Here is a 21855-nt window from a genome sequence, read left to right as displayed (position 1 = left end):
ACCCGGCTTGGCCTGCAGATGGTAACTGACAGGGGATGTGCCCTGGATCTGCTGCCCTATTCCCAGAACCCAGCCAGGTCTCTACCCAGTTCATCACAGGCCTGGAAGCTCCCGTCCGCCCTGGACACACCATCTTCCCTGCCCCCCCAGGAGCTGAGAGGGTTTATCAGAGTTGGATATAATTAGGGTGACCAGATGTCCCAATTGTATAGGGACAGCCCTGATTTTTGGGTCTGTTTCTTATATAGGCTCCTATTACCCCCACCCCCATCCCGATTTTTCACACTTGCTGTCTGGTCACCCTAGATATAATGCAGGACACCCCGTTCTCCCTTGAGAGGGGGATTTCATTGCTCTACCTGCTGGGGGTTCCTGCTGCATCTCTCCTTGGTGGGAGCCGTGCTCCTCTGGAGGCCGTGCAGACGAGTGGTTAGAGCAGAGGGCCTGGGAGTCAGATCACTGGGGTTCCACTGTCCCAGCTTTGGAAGGGAAGTGGGGTCTAGTGGTTAAAGCAGGGGAGGGCTGGGTACTGTTTCCAGCCCTTCCACTGACTCACTTTGGTTTTCTTTGCTGTGTAAACAAACTCCTTGGGGCAAGTCATGTCCCAGCTCTGTGCCTCAGTTCCCCTCCACACCCCATGAAAAAGGTCAGCACTGCAGGGATCTTGGGAGGATGCAGGCATACAGAATGCTATGATATCAACAGGAAGAAGGGACTAGCACAAGGATTACCAGGAGGGTCTGGGGCTTGCGACTCCTGCCCCCCGGGTCAGCAAGTGGGAGGTGTGCACAGGTGCCGGATTACCCTCATGTCTACAAGGTGGGTTTGAGAACAGCCATCCCAGATTTCCACTTATTAGGTGTGTCCCGACTGCGCCACGCGCTGTGAGAATCAGGTAGACAGCCAGGCGGGCACAGACATTAATATCCTGCTTGGAGGCGCTAGGACAAAGGGCCAGGTTGGATCGCTGGAGCCGTTACTGCGGGGGGAGGCTGCACTGGAGAGGGAGGGCTGTCGGGGGTGGGGCTGTGATCTGGGCTGGGGGGGCCCTTGGGCTGATCCTATTTTAATCTCCCCAGCCCCCATTTGCCAGGCCCCAGCCCTGCTCTTAGTTAAATCAGGAGTGACTCCAGTGCGCTTCTGATCCACCCAGAGGGACATCACTGGACTCAGTGGCACCCGGGCCAGACTCTGAGCTCAGTTCTGGTGTAAATCCAGAGCGACTCCACTAAAGTCAGCGGCGTGGCCCCTTACGCCAGTGGTGTGACTCTGGATTCACAACTGTTGCCTCTCAGAGTAGAATTTGCTCTGGAACTCTGGCGTTTGCTGCTTTCCACTGAAACCCCAGTCAATGGCAGGAGACCGGCGATGACCACGGTGATCCCTGTCTGCCCAAAGCATAGGCTCAGCCTCTGAGGCCGCCTTGGGCTTTTGGTTCCATTGGGGGTTAAATCAGCCATGAAGCTGTCTCTGTTTATCTCCTAGGGGGGCCGCAAGGCCCCGTGATTCTGACACTCTGGGACTGGAGGAGGCTGAGTTTGTTGATAGCAGTCAACTTGTTTTCCACTGACAAGTAGAATGGCCCACAGCTCTGGTAGGCGCAGAGAAGCCAGGGTAATTATAGAGCGTGATGGGCCAGCGGTCAGGGTGAGACCCTCGCCTGGCCTCCCCGCAATGCTGCAGACTCCCTGGGTGAGCTTGGGCAAGTGACATGGCCTCACTGCGCCTCGGTTTCCCCAGCTGTACAATGGGGATAAGAGCCCTGCCCTGGCTCACCGGGGGCGGGGGGCTGTAAGGATAAGTATGGTAAAGATTGTGAGGTGCCCACACACTAGGCTGATGGAGCCTGGCACAATCATTCAGTCCCCTGGGCCCGCAGTTTCTGAGTCCCTGGTCGCGCTCCTGGCCGGGAGCCCAGAGAGGGAAATGGCCCAGTTTTCAGCGAGGTTCAGCACCCACAGCCGGGGACAGCTTTTCAAACCGGCTGAGCGGACTGGGCCCTTGGGGGCAGGCGTTAGCTCCTTTTCTGTGTTCTGTCCAGCGCCTAGCGCCAGGGGGTCGTGGCCCAGAACCGGGGCTACTAGACGCTGGGGCGATACCAAGAACCAATCATCACCGTTGCCAAGTTAGGAGCTGCCAGCTGCTGAGCCCTTTGGACAACTGGAGCCCTTCAAGTGAGCCGAGCGCTTGGAAGACTGGCCTCAGTTGGTCGTCCCGACGCCATCAAATCTGGCCTGGCGTGACTTGCCCCAGGTCACTCTGTAAGTCTGTGGCAGAGCTCAGAAGTGAGGCCAGATGCTTTGAGTCCTGGATCAGCATCTTAACGTCAACCCTGCTATCCAAATGCTCACAGCTCGCTTTCCCCAACCTCGACCCACCTCGTCCATGGGAGTGAGGCACCTCAATGTCTTTAGGGTTCTAGGCGCTGTGGTCAGCAGCAGTATTGCAACCCCGAGCCGGCAAAATGCACGAGTCGGACCTCGAGAAGTCAAGAGATCGGCTTCAAAATCAGGAGATTTGTTTGGAAAATGATAAATGTGGGGGCTTGGTTGCAGATGATACAAAACTACTCGAGACAGTTAAGGCCAAAGCAGACTATGGAGCGTTACAAAGGATCTCACCAAACTGGGTGACTGGGCAACAAAATGGCAGATGAAATTCAATGTTGATAAATGCCAAGTAATGCACATTGGAAAACATAATCCCAACTCTGCATACAAAATGATAGGGTCTGAATTAGCTGTTACCGCTCAAGAAAGAGATCTTGGAGTCATTGTGGATAGTTCTCTGAAAACATCCGCTCAATGTGCAGCAGCAGTCCAAAAAGTGAACAGAAAGTTAGGAATCATTAGGAAAGGGATAGATAATAGGACAGAAAATACCATGTTGCCTCTCTATAAATCCCTGGTAAACCCACATCTTGAATACCGTGTGCAGATGTGGTCGCCCCATCTCAAAAAAGATCTGTTGGAAAAGGTTCAGAAAAGGGCAACAAAAATTGTGAGGGGTATGGAACGGCTTCCGTATGCGGAGAGATTAATAAGACTGGGACTTTTCAGCTTGAAAAAGAGAAGGTTAAGGGGGGATATGACAGAGGTCTATAAAATCATGACGGGTGCGGAGAAAGTAAATAAGGACGTGTTGTTTACGCCTTCTCATAACACAAGAACTAGGGGTCCCCCAATGAAATTACTAGGCAGCAGGTTTAAAACAAACAAAAGGGAGTATTTCTTCACACAACGCACAGTCAATCTGTGGAACTCCTTGCCAGGGGATGTTGTGAAGGCCAAGACAGGGTTCAAAAAAGAACTAGATAAGTTCATGGCTATTAGCCAGGATGGCCAGGGATGGTGTCCCTAGTCTGTGTTTGCCAGAAGCTGGGAATGGGTGACAGGATCTCTGGATGATTCCCTGTTCTGTTCATTCCCTCTGGTGCACCTGGCATTGGCCCCTGTTGGAAGACAGGATGCTGGGCTAGATGGACCTTTGGTCTGACCCAGTATGACCGTTCTTATGTTCTTTGTCTCCTGGTTCTTCAGATGCCCCCGGCTCACATTTTCAAGTTACCCGCTGTAACCAGGAGAGCTAGAAACTTACAGGGATTTTTGTTTTAAATGGAAGCTAAGAGTCTCCTCTAGTCACATGAATCCAGGAGCTGGGCCTTTGAGGGAGACCATCCACTACTGCGATAGCAGCTGCAGTAGGGTGGAGAGCAAAAGTCGGGGTGTTCTCTGTTGTGAAATAAGGATAAAAATGGACAGCAGAAGGGTGGTGACTGGGGAAATGTGCTATGTAAACTCCAGAGGGAAGAGGCTGTCTTTCATTTCAAGGCCCCCGAGGAGGGTTCCCCAGACTCTCTAGTATTCATGTCCGTTGCTTACTGCGCTCTGATGGGCCCCCTGACATCGCTCTTTTCCCCTTTTCCCTTTCAGTTGCTTCCTCCGGCAGCCCCTTGCTCTGTAGCTCTCGGGCCGGTATCATCTGCAGTGCAAGTAGCAGCCCCAGCGAGTCCAGGCCCCAGTGCGCCAGGGGCTGTACAAACAGAGTGGGAGGCCGCCCCTGCCCCGGAGAGCTTGCAATCAAAACAGACAAGAACGCGTATTAGCCCCGTTGTGCGTATTGAGGCTCAGAGAGACAAAGGCCCAGATCCTCAAAGGGAATTAGGCACCTAACTCCCATGGACACCAATGGGAGTTAGGCACTAATTCCCTTTGTGGATCTGGCCCGAAGAGACTTGCCCAGGGCCATGCAGGAGTCAGTGGCAGAACTGGGAACTGATCCTAGATCTCCCGAATGTCAGCCTAGTGGCTTATCCCCTTTCTTTCCCCCTTCCCTTCCAACCCCCCTGGGAAAATCCCCCTCTCTCTCCCCAGGCAGATGCACTGTATTGAGCCAATCCAAAGGAGGAGACATGGGGCTGGTATGGGCCTTGCTAGCCTCGCTGTCACATTTCGGCTTGGTTCAGTCCCAGCCCCCCATCTCCAAGCCTGGGAAGCTGGGTTCACGGTTCCCCCTTTGGCCTGAGGAGCCCGGCACCCCCTCACTACTGTCCCTGTGTCCCAGGAGCCCCTTAAACTGGGGGAGATTGGGGGGATCCATCATGTTGGGGGGCAGGGATCCGAGGCGCCCGTGACCCTTCCCCTCTGCTTTCTCTCCCCTGCAGGATGTGCGTTCCTGACCTACTGCGCCCGGGAATCGGCCCTCAAGGCACAGAGTGCGCTGCATGAGCAGAAAACGCTCCCAGGGGTGAGTCCCTGCAGGGCGATAAAGGAGGGCGGGGGTGGGGGGAGGGAGTCGGACAGGGGAGTCTCTGTTATCTCTGGCTCCAGCTGCCCAAACGTCAGCAAACCTCCAACGCTGGTTTTATTGTGTGTGTCATGTCCCCCCCCGCCACCCCCAGGTCGTTAGCATTTGCGATAACCAGATGGCCCTCTCCATAAAATCTCCTCGGCGAGCTCCCAGCACGCGCCTGATACGGGTTTGATTGGAGTCTGGGCTGGCAGTTTGGGCCCTGTCACTGACGTGGGGAGAGGAAAGGGGGGTGATTTTCCATGGGGGCACAGCTCTGCCTGGCTCAGACGAGGAGGGTGGAGGGAAGGGACCATGGGAGGAGAGGGGGGTGACAGATACACACCCTCCCACCCACGGGCGTTGGTCGCCTGCCAGCGTCGTCGGAGCTCTGATCATGCCGCCGCCTCTCCCCGATGTTGCCCTCCGCCCAAGGTGACTCGCTCCCAGCTCCTGAATCTTGACGGAAAGGCAGTTTGGGGCTGGCTCCCTTGATTTCTTCAAAGGGCCGCGCGTCGCCAGCTGGGAGTTTCAGGGTGCCGGCCGGTGGTTTGCTGTCATGGTGCCAGGCGGGCATCTGTGCCCTGGGGCTCTGCCAGTCGGTTTCAATGGGCTTTGGAGCATTTTGGGTGCCGGGCTGGCAGCTGTAGAGAGCAAAGTCCTGTGTGTGGTCCCAGGCACAGAAGTAGTCCAGGGATCATATAGGACCCAGGAGTCCTGGACTCCCGCTTCCCTGCCTAGCTGTATCACACTCTTCTTCCAGAGCTAAGACTGTCCTGACTCCCGGTATGGGGAGTGGCTTGGGGGGGTTCCCCCTGCCCCCCCGGCGAGCTTGGTGCGCCAGGGCCCTGGCAAGCCGACCCGCCTGGGCTGGGCACGTCTGGAAATGCGTCAGGATTCTGACTGATGGGAAATTTGCTGCTGATGGACCACACGCAAATGCGTGCCGAGGAGCGGGCTGGCGGGATTGGCGGATCTCAATCACTTTGATATGACGGCTGTCAAATGGGAGCCCCACGCCTCCGTGTCCTGTAGCCATACGTGTCCTGTCTTCCCTGCCAAACAGGCCTAGCCTGCAGGACTTGCTGTTTCCCTGGGGTGTCCAGGGAGCGAGTGGGAGGTAAAGACACCGGGGTCCTGGCTGATCCACCAAGGGGCCCCCTCAAAGGCATCCGTGGTAGAGGAAGGTGCCCTGCACTGCTCAGGATTTCCATTTTCCTGCCTCGTCTCATGCTCCCTCCCGCGGTAACCTTTGGGGCTGCTGCTTGTCCCCCTCCTTCCTCCAGCTCCCTGGGGATCCAATGCTCGGGGGTCCTTGGCAGGCCGGAGCTCTTGGGGGCTCTGGCGGGTCCTTGCAGGAGAGATCTTTAGCCTGGTGTCTGCCAGTCCGAGTGTCTGGCCCAGGGTGACTCAGATATCAACACAGTCAGACACCTCAGAGGCCGTGGGGCCTGAATCTCAGACTGCCTGGTGCATGTCCCCAGGGCCCCGACCCTCAAAGGTCTTGTGGTGTCTAACTCCCCACCACTGCCCCACATCTGCCACTGGTCCTGCCGGCCACCCCACAGATGCGGTCCCAGGGGCTTTAAGCCATTGGGGCCCAGACGCTATCTCTTTGTTAGGGCCTCTGGATGGCAGTTTGGTCCTAAACATCAATGAGGATCTGGGCCTCTCGGCCACCACTCCCTTGTGCACAATGGGGGAACAGCCCTGCCCTGCCCCACAGAGCGGCCTGGGGATCCGTGCACTAAAGGCTGGGCCAGGCGCCAATATGCCAGGGGTGGGGGCCTGGCAAAGACAGAACTGAGGCCTAGTTTGCCCCAGGGCTTTCGATCCTCCCCTGGGTGTGATGCCGACCCTTACAGGGACTGCCCTCTCCTGGGGAAACCAGGGAGCCGTCTGGGACCCTCCCCAGCCCCAGGCAGGTGGTGAGCAGAGCCCCGACTTCCTTTGGACTCCCCGATGGTGAAGGGGCTTGGCCTGTCTACAGCCGGGTCCGGGACCTCAGCTGAGCAGGCCACGTTGCCTTGGCTTATTGATGGAAAGTCACAAAGGCTGAAGGTCTCCCCCCGCCCCGGAGGCCTGACCCCCCAATCTGGCTCCCCGTGTCCAGGAGGGGGGTGGTTTCCATACAGAGTGTGACTCGAGATTTCCTCCCTTCCGTGAGTGGGGGGCGGCGAGCCGGGGACCCCCGCCCTGCCCGAGAGCAGTGCCCTGCAGCGGGGACTGGCAGGGAAGCAGGAGCTGGCTGAGGAAGTGCCCGGGATGCCCAGGGCGGGAGGGCACGGCGCGGCTGGGGAAGGTCTCCCGTCTCTCAGAGAACAACAAGGGCAAATAATAACGCCCCGCCCTGCCTCCGGGTGGGAAAAACAAGCCTGATGGAACCACGGCGCCAGGCTGGGAGGAGAGCGGCTTCCTGGCATCCCCATAGCAACCCATAGCAATCCCCATAGCAACCATAGCATCTCCCACCAAGACACCAGCTCCACCGGGGGCAGATTTGCTCCCTCCACGTCTTCCCACCCCATTGTGCCACGCTCGAAAGAGAGGGCGACATCTCCTGCTTGTCTTCCCCCACCACCAGCTTCCCATCATCCTCCCCGCCGCACAAACACAGAATCCAAGTGTATTTTGCCTGGGGAGGGAGGGGGGCCAGATACTTTGTTTCTCGCCTCCTCCCTTCTGAATGTTGGGAGCAGATGCTGCAGAGCGGGGGCTTTGTCTCCAGAGATTCCCTTTATTCTGTTTTTTCTGCCCCCTTTCGCCACCTGCTTTGCTTCCCTGGCCCTTTATGTGCCGGTGGATTGCTGCGTGCGCCTGTGTCTGATTGGGATTGGAGTGTGTAGCCATGGAGCTGGGAGTGCAGCCGTTGGGTGTGTGTTTCCGTGTGTGTGTGTGTGTGAGGGGCGTGTACACGGTTCTCTGTAGCTTTTAGCCGTGTGCCGACGTGATCCCATCCATGTGTATCTGTGTGTAGATGCCCATGTTTATAACACACTTTAAGTCAACACTGCCCTGCCCCGTGTGTTAGCACCTGTGCAAAGTAGGCATGAAACGCCATGTGTTACACCCCTTTGGGGTAAGTGCCCGGGCCTGGTGCAGGGCGATGGGGAATCAGGGCACGTGGCATGCAATCACATGCGTGTTTTTAGCGTCCGTGTGTCTTTTGCTTACATCTTATGTCTGCTCTGTGTGTGTGCGCGTCCGTGTTTTCTGTGTCTGGCGGGGATTGGATTCTCAGGGTGCGTCTGTTAGCCCGGGGCACTGGGTGTGTCTCGGTGAACATGGGGGGGGTTAGTGCGTAGCATTGCTAGCAGGTGTGCGTACGGAACCCTGGGGTGACTGTGTGTCATCATTTCGATTGTGCAAAGAGGGTGTAAAACGGTGCCCAGCCCAAATGTCGTTCCCCCCTCCGCCCCCCGCACATTGGGAGCAACGGGACACCTGCTTTGCACAGGTGTGAATGACGACCCCAGTGTGGGGACAGACCCTGGAGTCACTGCTCATCTCTAGACCCCACGTTCTAGGCTCCATGCACTAGGCTTCTGGGTTGCTAACTCCCCGCAGACCCCAGCTTATTGTGGGGGTGGGGAGGGAGGCCCAGACCCTGGCGGGGGGGTTGTGAAATACCAAGTGAGGAGGAACCCGGGACAATGCTAGGGGTCAAGGTGGCATCTGCATAATGTGCTTAGAGCCATGGAACAGATTTGGACCCAGCCCCCTCCACTCCACACACACACACACTCACACCTCGCCCTAACCACTAGATGCCTCTCCCTTCCCTGGGAAGAAAACCCAGGAGTCCTGACAACCAGCTCCCCACTCTAACCATTAGATGCCATTCACCTGCCAGAAATAGAGTAGAACCCAGGAGTCCTGGCTCCCGTTCCCTCCATCTGTAATTCCTCCATCTCACTCCACTCCCAGAGCTGGGGACAGAACCCAGGAGTCCTGCCTCCCAGCCCCTCTGCTTTACCCACTAGACCACACTCCCCTCCCAGAGCTAGAAATAGAACCCTGGCGTCCTGGCTCCCAGACCCTCCCCTCTGCCCTCTAACCCACAGGATCCCAGTGGGGCAACTCCCAGACTTTTCCCTAGTAAAGGCTGGTGTGTGTGTGTGTGTGTGTGTGTGTGCGTGTGTGTGTGTGTGTGCATTTGCAGGGGTCTGCTCTGCTGTTTCCCCCCCACCCCTTCTCCATCCTCTCCCTTTCCCCATCGCTCCAGCTTTGTTGTTCCTGTCTCACTCTCAGTCTTTTGGGTTGATTTAAAGGAGCTCCCCCGCCCTTGGCCCTGCAGCTGTTGCCCAGGCAGGTCAGGGTGCCTGGCGCCGCCCCCTCTCTCAGGGCAGGTGGTCCCGGGTCTGGGTGTCATAGGCGAGAGGCTGTGTGCTGGCTGGGGGAGGAGGGGCTTGAATTATCAGTCCTTGCAGGGGGGGGTCTCTATAACCACTACATGTGCAAGCAAGCTGTGCCCGTGTAAGGATGCACACGCATGCAGGGGTACATGTGTGACCATTTGCACCTGTATGCGTGGGGGGGCGTGGGGATGTGTACGCAAGTGCCGGGTTGCGTGTGTGGCAGACGCATGCAAAGGGATGCTGCGTCCCTTTGCACCTGCGTAGGAGCGGAGGCACGTGCTGGCACCTGCAGGGCGTGTGTGTCTGTGAGGGAGGGCGCATGCACGCGTGTGCATTTGTGGGGGGGCAGGAGAGGCGTGTGCATGTGCCGGGGGAGGCATGTGTGTTCGTGCATGCGTGCAGGGGATCCGTGTGCATTTGCACATGTGGGCAAGCAGATGGAACCCTCCAGGGCTGAGCTCTGGGGACCAGGAGCGTCCTGCTGAGTCGTTCCACTCGAGTTTTCTGGGTCTCAGCCCACATCCTAGCTGGAGGGTCCACATCTCCAGTGCCCACCTGGGCACTGGCTGGCCCCCTGGTTGGCATCCCTGCCTGAGAAACTGCCATATCCTGGTGCCACCTGCGAGGCAGAGCTCTGGCTCAGCTGATCCGTGGGTGGCAAATGTGCCCGTCACCGCAGGCTATGGGAGCGGTGGGTGAAGGGACCTGGCACTGGCAGGTTCCCTTTTGTTTCGGGGAGGCTGTGGGTGCCCGGCTGGGTTATAAATAGCCCCTTCTGTTCCTGGCGGGGCGTGGACACCAGGAGCCCGGTAGCTAGGTAACCAGCAGGCAGATAATGACTCGTTGCCAGGTAAACATGGGCTGCGGGGCAGGTGCGCCGGGGACAGGGGGCGGCTGAGCTAACAAAGCCGAGGGCCTTTCGGGGGGGAACTCGCCCACAACATCTGGGAGCAGCGACGCCAGCCAGTCTGTGCGTGTGTCTGGGGCCAGGTCTGCTTCCCGAGTGGCCCCTGAGGGGGGAGGGCTGGCGGCCTCGGGGGGCCCTGTGCCCGGGCAGAAGTACATGGAGGTCTCATTTGAGCATGTTCCACTCCCAGGATTCTTGACTCCCAGCTCCTCCTGCTCTAACCACTGGATCCCACTCCCCACTCAGAGCTGGGCAGAGAACCCAGGAGTCCTGGCTCCCAGCCCCCTGCTCTAGGACATGTACATGGATCTGTAGCTCCCATGATCACTGGTTCTGGGCTCCTTCAGTCTAATGGGGAACAGGGGGCTCTGCTCCTCTCCCCCACAGCCGAGCTTGGGGGCAGCAGATGACCCCCTTGTTAGGGGGAAATAGGGCCAGGGAGAGGGGGCAGCTTTGACCCCCTCCCCAACAGCCTGACCCTGCTGACCTCTGACCCCAGCAGCTTCTGGGGGGCCCCAAGACCCAAAATATCCTGCACCCCAGATGCCCTTCCACTCCCTAACATGCCCCCCCAGCCTCCACCCCTCACATCCTCTCCCTGTGCAACTCCTGACCCCTCCCCCATCTGGCCAGCCCCCCCCCCCCCCCCGGGCTCAGAGACCCCTTCCCACCACAGCTCTGTGGGATCCGGGGCGGGAGGCAGCTCCCAGCATGGCCGGCTTGTGATCGGGGGACCTTGGATCTTAAACCAAGCCCATTCCTGCCTCCCCCCCCGGCTGGCCCCCACCCCAGCTATGGGATGGGGGCTGGGGCCACGTGGGCTCGTTCCCGGCTCCGTTTCCACTTATACACTGGCTGGTGGTGTGAGGCCTGAGAGCTGCGCTGGGGTTTTCCCGACAGCCAATTCCTGTAACCAGCGCATGCCCCCTCCCTGCCCTGGTGCAAGTCAGGATTGAGGGGCACCGGCAGAGCTGTGGGTGGGGTGCCCAGGGCTGGGATAGGAAGGGGCTGCGGGTCGGGATTGAGGGGCACTGGCCCAGCTGGGGGAGGGGGAACCGAGGGCTGAAATAGGAGGGGGCTGTGGGTCGGGATTGAGGGGCACGGGCAGAGCTGGGGGGCAGGGCTGGGATAGGAGGGGGCTGCGGGTCGGGATTGAGGGGCACTGGCAGAGCTGGGAGGGGACAGGGCTGGGATAGGAGGGGGCTGTGGGTCGGGATTGAGGGGCACGGGCAGAGCTGGGGGGCAGGGCTGGGATAGGAGGGGGCTGTGGGTCGGGATTGAGGGGCACTGGCAGAGCTGGGAGGGGACAGGGCTGGGATAGGAGGGGGCTGTGGGTCGGGATTGAGGGGCACTGGCAGAGCTGGGGGAGGGGGAACCGAGGGCTGAAATAGGAGGGGGCTGTGGGTCAGGATTGAGGGGCACTGGCAGGGCTGGGATAGGAAGGGGCTGTGGGTCGGGATTGAGGGGCACGGGCAGAGCTGGGGGGCAGGGCTGGGATAGGAGGGGGCTGTGGGTTGGGATTGAGGGGCACTGGCAGAGCTGGGGGGCAGGGCTGGGATAGGAGGGGGCTGTGGGTCGGGATTGAGGGGCACGGGCAGAGCTGGGATAGGAAGGGGCTGCGGGTTGGGATTGAGGGGCACTGGCAGAGCTGGGGGGCAGGGCTGGGATAGGAGGGGGCTGTGGGTTGGGATTGAGGGGCACTGGCAGAGCTGGGGGGCAGGGCTGGGATAGGAGGGGGCTGCGGGTCGGGAGTGAGGGGCACCGGCAGAGCTGGGGGAGGGGAATTTTGCACAGCTCTTCTGACCCAGACGCCTTTTCCCAGCCAGCGCTAACCACGTCCCATTCCCACCACAATTCACCCCGAGCACTGAACCATGTCTCCAGACAAAGGGCGGCCTGGGGTCTGGGTTCAGATTCACTGGGGCTGAGGATCCAGGGTGATCTGCTGGGATCTGCTGGGATCCTCCCTGGGATCACTTGATCTTGGGACACTTGGCTGTAATTCTGCTGGCAACTCTCACCCCTGGAGCAACCACTCGCCCCTTCCCCGTCCCTTGCCCTGGATCAGGTTCCTGAACCCCACCAGCCAGACGGCGTTACCGCTGCCGTCCGGCACGGGGCTCGCGCAGCATGCCGGGACCTAAGGAGCTTTAGGTTTGATTGGATAATCTCAGGATTTATGCGTGGTAAATCCCAGGCGAGGCGGGAGGGGCAGGTGGGATTTGGAGGGTGGGATTAGAGCAGGCAGCTCCTAGACAGCTGCCTCCTGATCTGGGGGGCAGGGGGATCAAGTCACTGGCACGTCCTCAGCCCGGCCAAAAGCCACCCCCGCGAGGAGGCCAAGCCACCCAGCTCCACCCTCACTCAGAGGCTGGCGGGGCAGCTCCTGAGGTCGCCCAGTGACGGGGGGCCTCTGCTTTTGTGCATAACCGCTCAGAACCGTCTGCCTCCAGGCCACGAGTCCGGTTCCTGCTCAAGACACCACTGTGCAAACAAGGGGATTTGGAAAACCCAAAGCATCCGCTCCCTGCAAACGGCCCCGCAGGGCTCCCAGGCCAATGACGGAGCACAGGGGAGCACGTGGTGCCTCGGGCTGGGGTGGGATCCGCTATGGAGCCGTGCAATCCCTTTGGGGGCTCGGGTGGGGTGGGCTGAAAGCTGTATCCCAAAAGGGCCAGTCCCTAATTTATTTCCCCTCCTCGGGGTATGTAGCGCCTTGGGGGCTTTCATTTCTAACAGCGACCTAGAGGGTTCTTGCTCAGTACAATAATTGTACTGGTTAATAAGGGAACGGGGAATTTTCCCCTCCCTGCTGAGGGCGTCAGGCTCTCAAATCTGGATTCCCGGGCAGTGGCCCAGGCCCCCATGGTCCCACATTGCACCTGGGCAGCTTGCCAGTTCTGCATGGAGTTGGGGGCCGAAAGGAAGCACATTTCTCCCTGGCCCCAGCAGTGGTGGGGTCACACCCCACGCAGGAGAGCTGGGGAGTTTGTAGCTAAGGCCCATGAAACTGCCCAGCCCTTCCTCGAACCCAGCCACCGGCTCTGAGTCTCCTGCGCCAAGCGCTCCATCCTAGGATGGCATTTATTACCATGGCAACCGTCCCTCAGCCAGTTGCCCCAGTTACAGAGGGGATGGTCTTGGCAGCATAGCAACAATTACCCCATTGCATGTCTCTGTTCAGGGGTTTATCATCAGGTGTCACAAACCATGACTGAGATCAGGGCCCCGTCGCACCGGGCGCTGCCCAGACCCAGAGTAACCGAGATCAGGGCCCCGTCGCTCCGGGCGCTGCCCAGACCCAGAGTAACCGAGATCAGGGCCCCGTCGCTCCGGGCTCTGCCCAGACCCAGAGTAACCGAGATCAGGGCCCCGTCGCTCCGGGCGCTGCCCAGACCCAGAGTAACCGAGATCAGGGCCCCGTCATGCCGGGCGCTGCCCAGACCCAGAGTAACTGAGATCAGGGCCCCGTCGCGCCGGGCAGTGCCCAGACCCAGAGTAACCACGATCAGGGCCCCGTCGCGCCGGGCGCTGCCCAGACCCAGAGTAACCGAGATCAGGGCCCCGTCGCGCCGGGCGCTGCCCAGACCCAGAGTAACCGAGATCAGGGCCCCGTCATGCCGGGCGCTGCCCAGACCTGGAGCTCCCTGGCTGAATAGACACAGGTGGGAGGGGAGACTGAAACCCAAAGAGGAGAAATGATTTGCCTGTGGTCAGTGTCAGTCCTGGAATTGAACCCAGGCATCCTGCTTGTAGCCCAGTGCCCTCCCCACTAGGCCCGGCTGCTTCTTCTTTAGCATCTCCCTCGTCCCGCGGCTCCCAGATGCTGCCCATGCCAGGACCCAGCTTCTCAGTTGGTGGCAACAGGGGACGCTCCACTGCAGCTGATGGCCGGGCCGCTGCTTTGCGCCAGCCAAGCAGTTGTTGTCGAGCTTTTAGGATGCTGGATCTCAAGGCTTGGCCAGGTGGGATCTGGTCAGAGCGCCGAGGCGAGTCTCATGAGCAGAGACCGCAGCCCTGCTGGGCTGGCTCTCCCCTGAGCTAGCTGCGAAGAGCAGAGGGAGCTGCTGCCTGGCCCAGCCAGAGTCTCTCTCAAACCCCAGGTTGGTCACACAGGCAGCCTGGCCACAAGCAGCACCAGGCCTCGGCCAGCCGCCTCCCTCTGCCCATGCTGGGATTTGAACCTGGGCCCTCCGTCAGGGGGATGCCACCACCCAACTCCCGCCAGCCCCCTGGGAGCCTGGCTCCCATTTCCAGCCCCTAGTGGGACCCCCCCTCCCCTTCCCCTTCCCTCCTCCCAAGTGTCTCCTGCAAATGAAGGGGAGGAGGAGCTAAGCCCAGCCCTGTTTTCATTCTCTGTTGACCCCCACCCCAGTGAAAATTAACCCTGAGAAGCCCACTGCATAATCCCCCAAGCAAGTGGCACTGGCAGGGTCCGGAGGTGCCGCTGGGCCATGCTCCTGTTCACTGTGCTGCTGATTCCAGCAGCTGGGGGCGGGGGAAGCTGCCTGGCCTCTCCTGTGCCCTCGGGGCTGCTCCCCAAGGATGGAGGGGCTCCCCCACTGGCGCCAGCATCCAGAGGAGGCCCCCCAAGACTGGAGAACAGGCAGCAGGGCTTGCCAGGGCTGAGCCCTGGTGCCTCTTACAATACAAATGAAGCACTGGGTGAGCCCCCGTGCCCCCGCCCCAGCACGATGCCCGTCCTGCAGGGCGCTGCCCCGTTGCGGGGGCCGGCTGCCACGATGGGGGCATTGGAAGGGACTCAGAGTGCTCTTGTTGCACTGCACGGCCAGCTCACAGATGCTGATGGTCTCTGCGGTACAGGAGGGCTCCGGCTCCAGCTGCCTGGACACCCTAGGTCCTGAGCACCAGCTGGGTGACCCTCCTGGGTGGCTGGGCCTAGCGCCAGCCACAAAGACATCCAGGGTGGTGCATGGCAGGGTGTTGCTGTGTTAAATATAGGCCCCGTCCCCCCAGCGGCATCTCTGTGCCAGGTAAAGGTCACCTAGGCCCTGTGCCCTGCCCCAGAGATGTCTAGCAGAGCTCGGTGAGCCATCCTTATATAAACAGCTGCCCCACCCCAGAGGTGGCTGCATCTCAGTGCTGGGCAAGGGAGCCCTGTATTAATAGTTCCCTACACCCCACCCCAGAGGTGGCTGCATGTTGCTGTCAGGTGAAGGGTACCTGGTACCTTTATAAGCAGCCCCTGCACCCCACCCCAGATATGGCTGCATCTCAGCACCTGGCGCAGGAGGCCTCTATAAACAGCTGCCAGGGGATGGCTATTTAGCGGGGTTGGGGGTGGGTATTTCTGCATTTTCCCCTCGGGGCTTCTCCCTCTACCTCCCACTTGAATATTTTGGAGATTTGAAACCCCCCCCCTTTGTTTTTCTTCCCCTTTGCTCAAATCGTCCCCCCACCCTGGGGTTGTTTATAAAGATAAATGGTGATGTCAGCGTGGTTACTAGGTAACGCAGTGGGTAAATTGGGGATGAGTGGGCGGTTGCCATGGTTCATATTCTCTGGTTGCCATGGTTACCGGGCATCTGCTGCTTTTTTCTCCCCCTGGCGTGACGGCCCTGTGAGGTGAGGTTGCGATGACTTTGTCATGGACGCAGAAAGCGACGCGGCTCATGGGGTGCGTGGGGTGGGGCACCCCAAAACCCCAACCCAGGCCTTGATCCTTCCCTGTGACGTAAGACGCCTGAGCAGGGGCATCCCTGGTTATTGCAATTAATTCCCCTTCCCCGTCAGCCCCCACGTTCCCAGCTCGTTGTAAAGCCCACAGCTAAACAGCTGATTCATGCCAAGAGCACCTGCTATGGAGGCTCGCGTATCCCCACCCCACTGCCCTGACCCCTTTAGCTGCGCCCCACAATGCCGGCCTGCAGAGATCTGCTCGTGCAAAGCCCCGTATGCTTTGGTCTTGGGAGGGTGCAAAAAGCAGCTGCCAGGACGGGGCACAATTCCCTGCCATGCAATGGGGCTCGGGGCCTGCACTGCCGCTGGCTGCCCTGGATGTACAGCCACAGGCCAACCCAGACTCAGGGAGCAGCTCCCCGGGGTGCAGCACCAGCCCCCGCCGGCAGCGTTCTGCTGGTGGGTCTCCGGCATGGCTGTGGGTCTTGACTCAGCAGGTCTCAGCGTCCTGCCAAAGCCATCGGCAGCCCCAGCGCTGGGGGACAAGGCCAGCTGGACGGCCCTGGCTGACGTCTCCCCCCAGCCCTCACCTCCAGAGGCACCCACCCCCGATGCCCTACCCGTAGTCAGTCTCTGTGGGGCTTTTGGCTGGCTGCTTGGGGACTGACCTCTATGTCAATATGGGGCTATGCCCCCATGAACCATAGAGCATAACCCTGCAGTGATTCACTGGGGCTGGCAGTTGGCATGGTGGGGTGTCCACATCCCAGCCACAGGGGTGTTATAATGGGTAAGGGATCCCTGTATAAACAGCCACCCCACCCCAGAGGTGGCTGCATCTCAACGCTGGGCCATGTGCTCTCTCCATAAGCAGCCACCCTACCGCAGAGGTGGTTGCATTTCAGCCCTGAGCTCTGTGCTTTCTGTATAAACCGCTGCTCCACCCCAGAGGACCCAAACCCTGCCTGGGGGAGAGCAGCAGACACATCCAGTTCAAACCCAGCTCAGGGCAGTGGTGCCAGCCCTGGTGAAATGGGAGTTGTGGGCCTGTCTCTATCTGGTTCCCCATCACCCCTGTTTCACGAAGAAACATGGTGTGGTGTGATGTTGCTTAGTGGTTAGGGCAGCATGTCCCTAGCACTTCAGAGAGCTGGGTTCTATTCCCACCTCTGCTGGGGGATTGTGGGCAAGTCCCTTCCCCACTCTGTGCCTCAGTTTCCCCTTTGTCTATTCAGGCTGCAAGCTCTTTGGGGCAGGGGCTGTGCTCAGCTGGGGCATCCAGATGCTACCGTCGTGCACGTTCGAAGAAAGAAAGACATGCTCAGGGAGCACCAAGCTGCCCCCTTGAGGGTGGGGTGGGAGGGGGGCCTGGGAACCTTGCCCTGATTAGGCACACGCCAAGGCCTTTGATCTCTAGGTCTGTCCTGCCAGCACCACCTTCCCCATGCGCTAAATGGGGCTGAAACCTCGGGGACACTGCCCCTCTGTGGGCTCGGCCTGCGTGCCCGGCTCAGGGCGCCACACCGCTCCGAAAAGCCCCTGCTCCTTGGGTGGCTGCCAGGCCCTGTTGTTTTTTTTACCACGAGAGGAAAAAGCGGTCCCCATGTGGCACCGGTTGCTGTGGCAACCAGAGATAACCTGGCAACAAAGCAAGGCGGGAGGCTGTGGCGGAAGATGCAGGGCAGGGGAGCTGGGGTGTGTTTTCTCTTGCCGGGCGGGCAGGGGGTTGTGTCCGACGGTTTACCTGCTCCTAAAACAGCAGTGATTGGGAGGCCGCTTGTGAGAAGTGTCTGGGCAGTGGGCCGGGCTCTCTGGCTAGACGCTTCCCAGGGAGATATGTGCCTTCGAGATGGATGGCTGGAGAGATTAGATTAGCGGCTGGATGGACAGTTATGGATTGGCTGGAAGGACAGGTGGATGGATAGGTGGGGAGATGGATGGATGACGAGATGGACAGATATGACAGGGAGAGGTGGGTCCCACAGACAGTTAGAGCCAGCAGGCAGATAAAGAGCCCGGCTGATCTGAAAAGGGCTGGGGGTGAGGTTGCCAGACAGCCTGTGTCTAGCCCGCGCTGGGCTGGCCGGTGAGACAGCGTTTGCTTTGGAGCTAGAGTCAGTCTTTTTGCTGGGGAGGCCGACCGAGCGGGATGGAGGGATGCACATACACACCCTGCACCATCTCTGCCTGATCAATAGAGCTCAGAATCTTAGTAATAATCAATCCATTGGGCAATGAGCAAGGCTTTAATTACACTGATTGGGTGGGATCCATGCCCCCCCCATCTCCGCCCACCATGTATGTCCTTCCTGGAGAGACACAAGGTGCAAAGAGCAGGCAGAGTGCGTGGGCAGTGCCCTGCCAGAAATGCCGGCTGCATCACAGGGCACCGGGATGCTGCAATGTCAGGCATCGCCCCCGCGGCCTGCAGTCCCCATCCCCCGGACCCAGCCTGGCAGTGCCTCCGCCTGCCCATGCCTGTGACCAGGATGGGAGTGTGGGAGCTGTAAGAACAGGTGCCCTTGGCTAGCGGGCAAATCCGGAGCCTTTTTTTTATTGATCTCCTGGATAAGGCGTGTTCCTGCTCACATCAGCCTTATGCTGCCACGATGGCAGCACCCGGTGGCATTGCGCCTGTGGGGATGCTGCTCAGTCATCGGGGCAGCGCTGGGACTGCACGTGGTTCCAAGTAAACGGGGGGCTGGGGCCACTGTCAGCTGGGCCCAGTGATTTAGGGAAGGATGGATGGGAGGAAAGATGGCCCAGTGGTTAGAGCTCTTGTGAGTTCAGATCCCTGCTGTCCCACGCACTCCCTGCGTGACCTTGGGCCAGATCCCCAAAAGTCAATGGAGTGAGGCAGCGAACTACTGGCGCCTCAGTTTCCCCATCTGTACTCTGGGGATAAGAGCCCTGCCCCGCCTCTCAGGGGTGCTGGGAGGGTCAATAGAGGAAAGCTGGTGAGGCGCTCGGCTGCCATGGCGACGAGCCCAGAGCAGGGGGCTAGCCCTGATTGACAGCTGTCTGAACAGACACTCACCCCTACAGTTTCAATGTGGCCTCCTTGGAAGCCTCCCAGCTCCTGGCGTATTGTCAGTTGGGCCTAAATTTCTCTCTCGAAGGCAATGGCCAGGCACCTCCATGGAAGGCCGAACTGCCAGGAGCGTGGGGAGAAAGGGGTGGGCCAGTGCACGGGCTGCTGGGCTCGGATCCAGGACGCCTGGGTTCCATTCGTGCCTGGCCGTGTCAACCCCGGGCCTCTGGCTGCTCCTCCGCCTGGTCACGGCGCCCACCCGCCTTTGGGATCGACGTGCTCAGGATCAGGAGTGGGACCCCCACGTTGTGGCCCCCAAACTTCCCAGCGTCTGGAGACGGCGGTCGGCCCTGGGGTTTTGCTGGTGCAGTCGCTTCCCGGCTGCTGGCTGTGGGGTGTCTCACTTCCCAGGTTCCCTTGCTCTGGACGGTGCTGGTGGGGCGACCAGGCATCCCGATATTAAAGGCTCTGTCATATATACGCAACTCTGCCACGACCGCCCACCTGGAAAAATGTGTCCTGATTTTTCACACTTGCTCTCTGGTCACTCTAGGTGCTGGGGTGAGGGTTACGGTATTACCATGCAGTTGAGGGGGGGCTGCCTCCCCTCCTCTCTCTCTGCTGCAAGCTGCTGCTTTCCTTTAATATGATTACAGATGCTTTTACAGAACTCGTCCCAGCGACCTGCTGAGTTAATCTCACGGTTCTGCTTTAACCCTCCCCTTGCCGGCGGGCTTTGCTCCAGGAGGGAGCAGGGTGGAGGGCTCGGCAGGGGGTGCTGTCCCCTCCCAGTCAGGGCTGGACCCAAAGCCGCAGCGTGGCTCTAGGGGGCGCTGGGCTGCAGGGAGCGGGGCGTTCACTAGGGGGCGCTCTCACTCGCAGTGTTCCTGCAGGGAGTCGGGGAGGGGGTCTTTGACACTGGGTTGGGGGGTGTCAGTGGTTTCTGCTGGATACTCCTTCCCCCACCAGCTTGTGTCCAGCCAGGCCAGGCCAGCTCTAGAGAACCAGGACTGCTCCGGCCCCAGGTTGGGGGGACTGGCTGGCTCAGGGGGGCTGGGAATGGGACATGGGCCCTTTCCCCTCCAGGGGGCTCCGGCTCTGATCCGGCCCCAGGGCAGGGGACTTGGGGCCTCGGGAAATGGGACATGGGGCCATTGCCCCCAGTTCAATTCCAACCCTGGCTGTTTGGTGAGTCTCAGGTCAGTAGTCAGGGACAGGCGCTTGGCTGGCAGCCACCGCAGAGAGGCCACTCCTGGGCTGGCTACAAACCGAGCTGCCCAGGGCAGGGCTGTGGCAGTAAGTAGGGAAACTGGCCCTGTGCTGGGCAGGCCTGGCTCTCCCACTGGATTAAATTCACACTAAATAAAGGGGAGCCAGGACTCCTGGGTTCCCATTCCAGCCATGAGTGAGAGCCAGGACTCCTGGGTTCCCATTCCTGGCTGTGGGCGGAGTGTGTTATCTAATGGTTATAGCTGATGGGACTAGGCGTCAGGACTCCTGGGTTCTAATCTGGGCTCTGACGTGCCTGGTGACCATGGGCAAGTCACAGACACACCCTGTGCCTCAGTTTCCCCTCTATATGATGGGATAAGGCTCCCTCTCTCTCTCTCTCTCTCTCAGGGGCTCAAGCCTCGTTGTTGGGGGTGGGTGGGGTCTGGCTGCTGGATGGTTCCATCTCTGGGGGTGGGGATGGCGCCCCGCTCTCTGAGCACCAGGGGCTGCCTGCACACGTCCTCAATGTCTCTCCCTTCTCTCCCCCTTGCAGATGAACCGGCCGATCCAGGTGAAGCCAGCAGACAGCGAAAGCAGAGGAGGTACCCGCCGGGCGTGGGGAGGGGGCAGGGTCCTGGAACCCCAGCTACCCCTGGTTAAACCCCCATCAGAACAAAGGGGTGATTCCCTGCCCCAACACACACACACCCCTTCCAGCATTGAGCCCAGGCCTCCCAGGCAGTCTCTGGGGAGCAAAGCTAGGATCAGCTGGGGCAGGGTGTCTTCCCCCCTTCACATTCCCGGGATTTCTCACGGGGGCTTTCCCCGCCCTGGGCTCTTGTGACATCAGATTAATACTGGGCAGGGCTAACAGTGCTCCCTACGGATACCAGGGGGCTGGATAGATAGATAGATAGATAGAGGGGGTGTATGGGGATAGATAGATAGATAAATAGATAGATGGGGTGTATGGGGATAGATAGATAGATAGATAGATAGATAGATAGATAGAGAGATAGACAGAGGGGGTGTATGAGGATGGGGAGGTATGGGGATGGATGGATGGATAGATAGATAGATAGATAGATAGATAGATAGATAGATAGATAGATAGAGGGGGTGTATGGGGATAGATAGATAGATAGATAGAGGGGGTGTATGGGGATAGATAGAGAGATAGATAGAGGGGGTGTATGAGGATGGGGAGGTATGGGGATAGATAGATAAATAAATAGATAGAGGGGGTGTATGGGGATGGATGGATGGATAGATAGATAGATAGATAGATGGGGTGAATGGGGATAGATAGATAGATAGATAGATAGATAGATAGATAGATAGATAGAGGGGGTGTATGAGTATGGGGAGGTATGGGGATAGATAAATAGATAAATAGATAGATGGGGTGTATGGGGATGGATGGATAGATAGATAGATAGATAGATAGATAGATGGGGTGAATGGGGATAGATAGATAGATAGATAGATGGGGTGTATGGGGATGGATGGATGGATAGATAGATAGAGGGGGTGAATGGGGATAGATAGATAGATAGATACGGAGGGGGTAGATACATAGCTAGACCGATCAGCCAGGGTCTAGGGAGACAGAAACACAGACCCGTCAGCATTCTAGCATCTAAGGACATGGCCGGACAAACAGAGCAGGGTCTGGAGAAACAGAGCCAAGGCCAGACCGACCGATCAGCAGCCTAGGCCCTAGGGAGGGAAAGATCCAGCCAAGTGTAGCTGTGATGCTCTCCAGTGCCCCCTGCAGACGTAACCCCCCCTCCAGGCCCCCCGGGGCCCGACCATCATGGCACCAGGCTTGGACCTAGTGGTTGGCTCCTGGCACCAGGATCCCAGCCTGGGGTGAGAGGAGGCGTCTGCCCCTCAGCAGGGGCTCTGTGACCGACACC

General features: G+C 59.3%; 1 protein-coding gene across 11 annotated transcripts in view; it reads left to right on the top strand.

The window, feature by feature from the left end:
- CELF3 (CUGBP Elav-like family member 3) overlaps nucleotides 1-21855 on the top strand; it is an 86342-nt gene that overhangs the window by 53750 nt on the left and 10737 nt on the right. For 7 of the 11 annotated variants that reach the window (XM_044990823.1, XM_044990822.1, XM_044990820.1 and 4 more), the window contains 2 exons: nucleotides 4664-4746; nucleotides 20490-20538. In XM_044990823.1, the coding sequence (XP_044846758.1) occupies nucleotides 4664-4746; nucleotides 20490-20538 (132 nt within the window). Of the gene's footprint in view, nucleotides 1-4663; nucleotides 4747-13699; nucleotides 14157-14691; nucleotides 14719-15611; nucleotides 15692-20489; nucleotides 20539-21855 lie in introns of those variants that run through there. The other 4 variants (XM_044990829.1, XM_044990826.1, XM_044990825.1 and 1 more) reach the window with 4 other exon arrangements.

Source organism: Mauremys mutica, chromosome 17 (genome assembly GCF_020497125.1).
Source record: "Mauremys mutica isolate MM-2020 ecotype Southern chromosome 17, ASM2049712v1, whole genome shotgun sequence".
In the NCBI taxonomy this organism is placed as follows: Eukaryota; Metazoa; Chordata; order Testudines; family Geoemydidae; genus Mauremys; species Mauremys mutica.
Note: the sequence above shows the minus strand (reverse complement) of the source record. Positions and strands in the feature narration are given on the sequence as shown.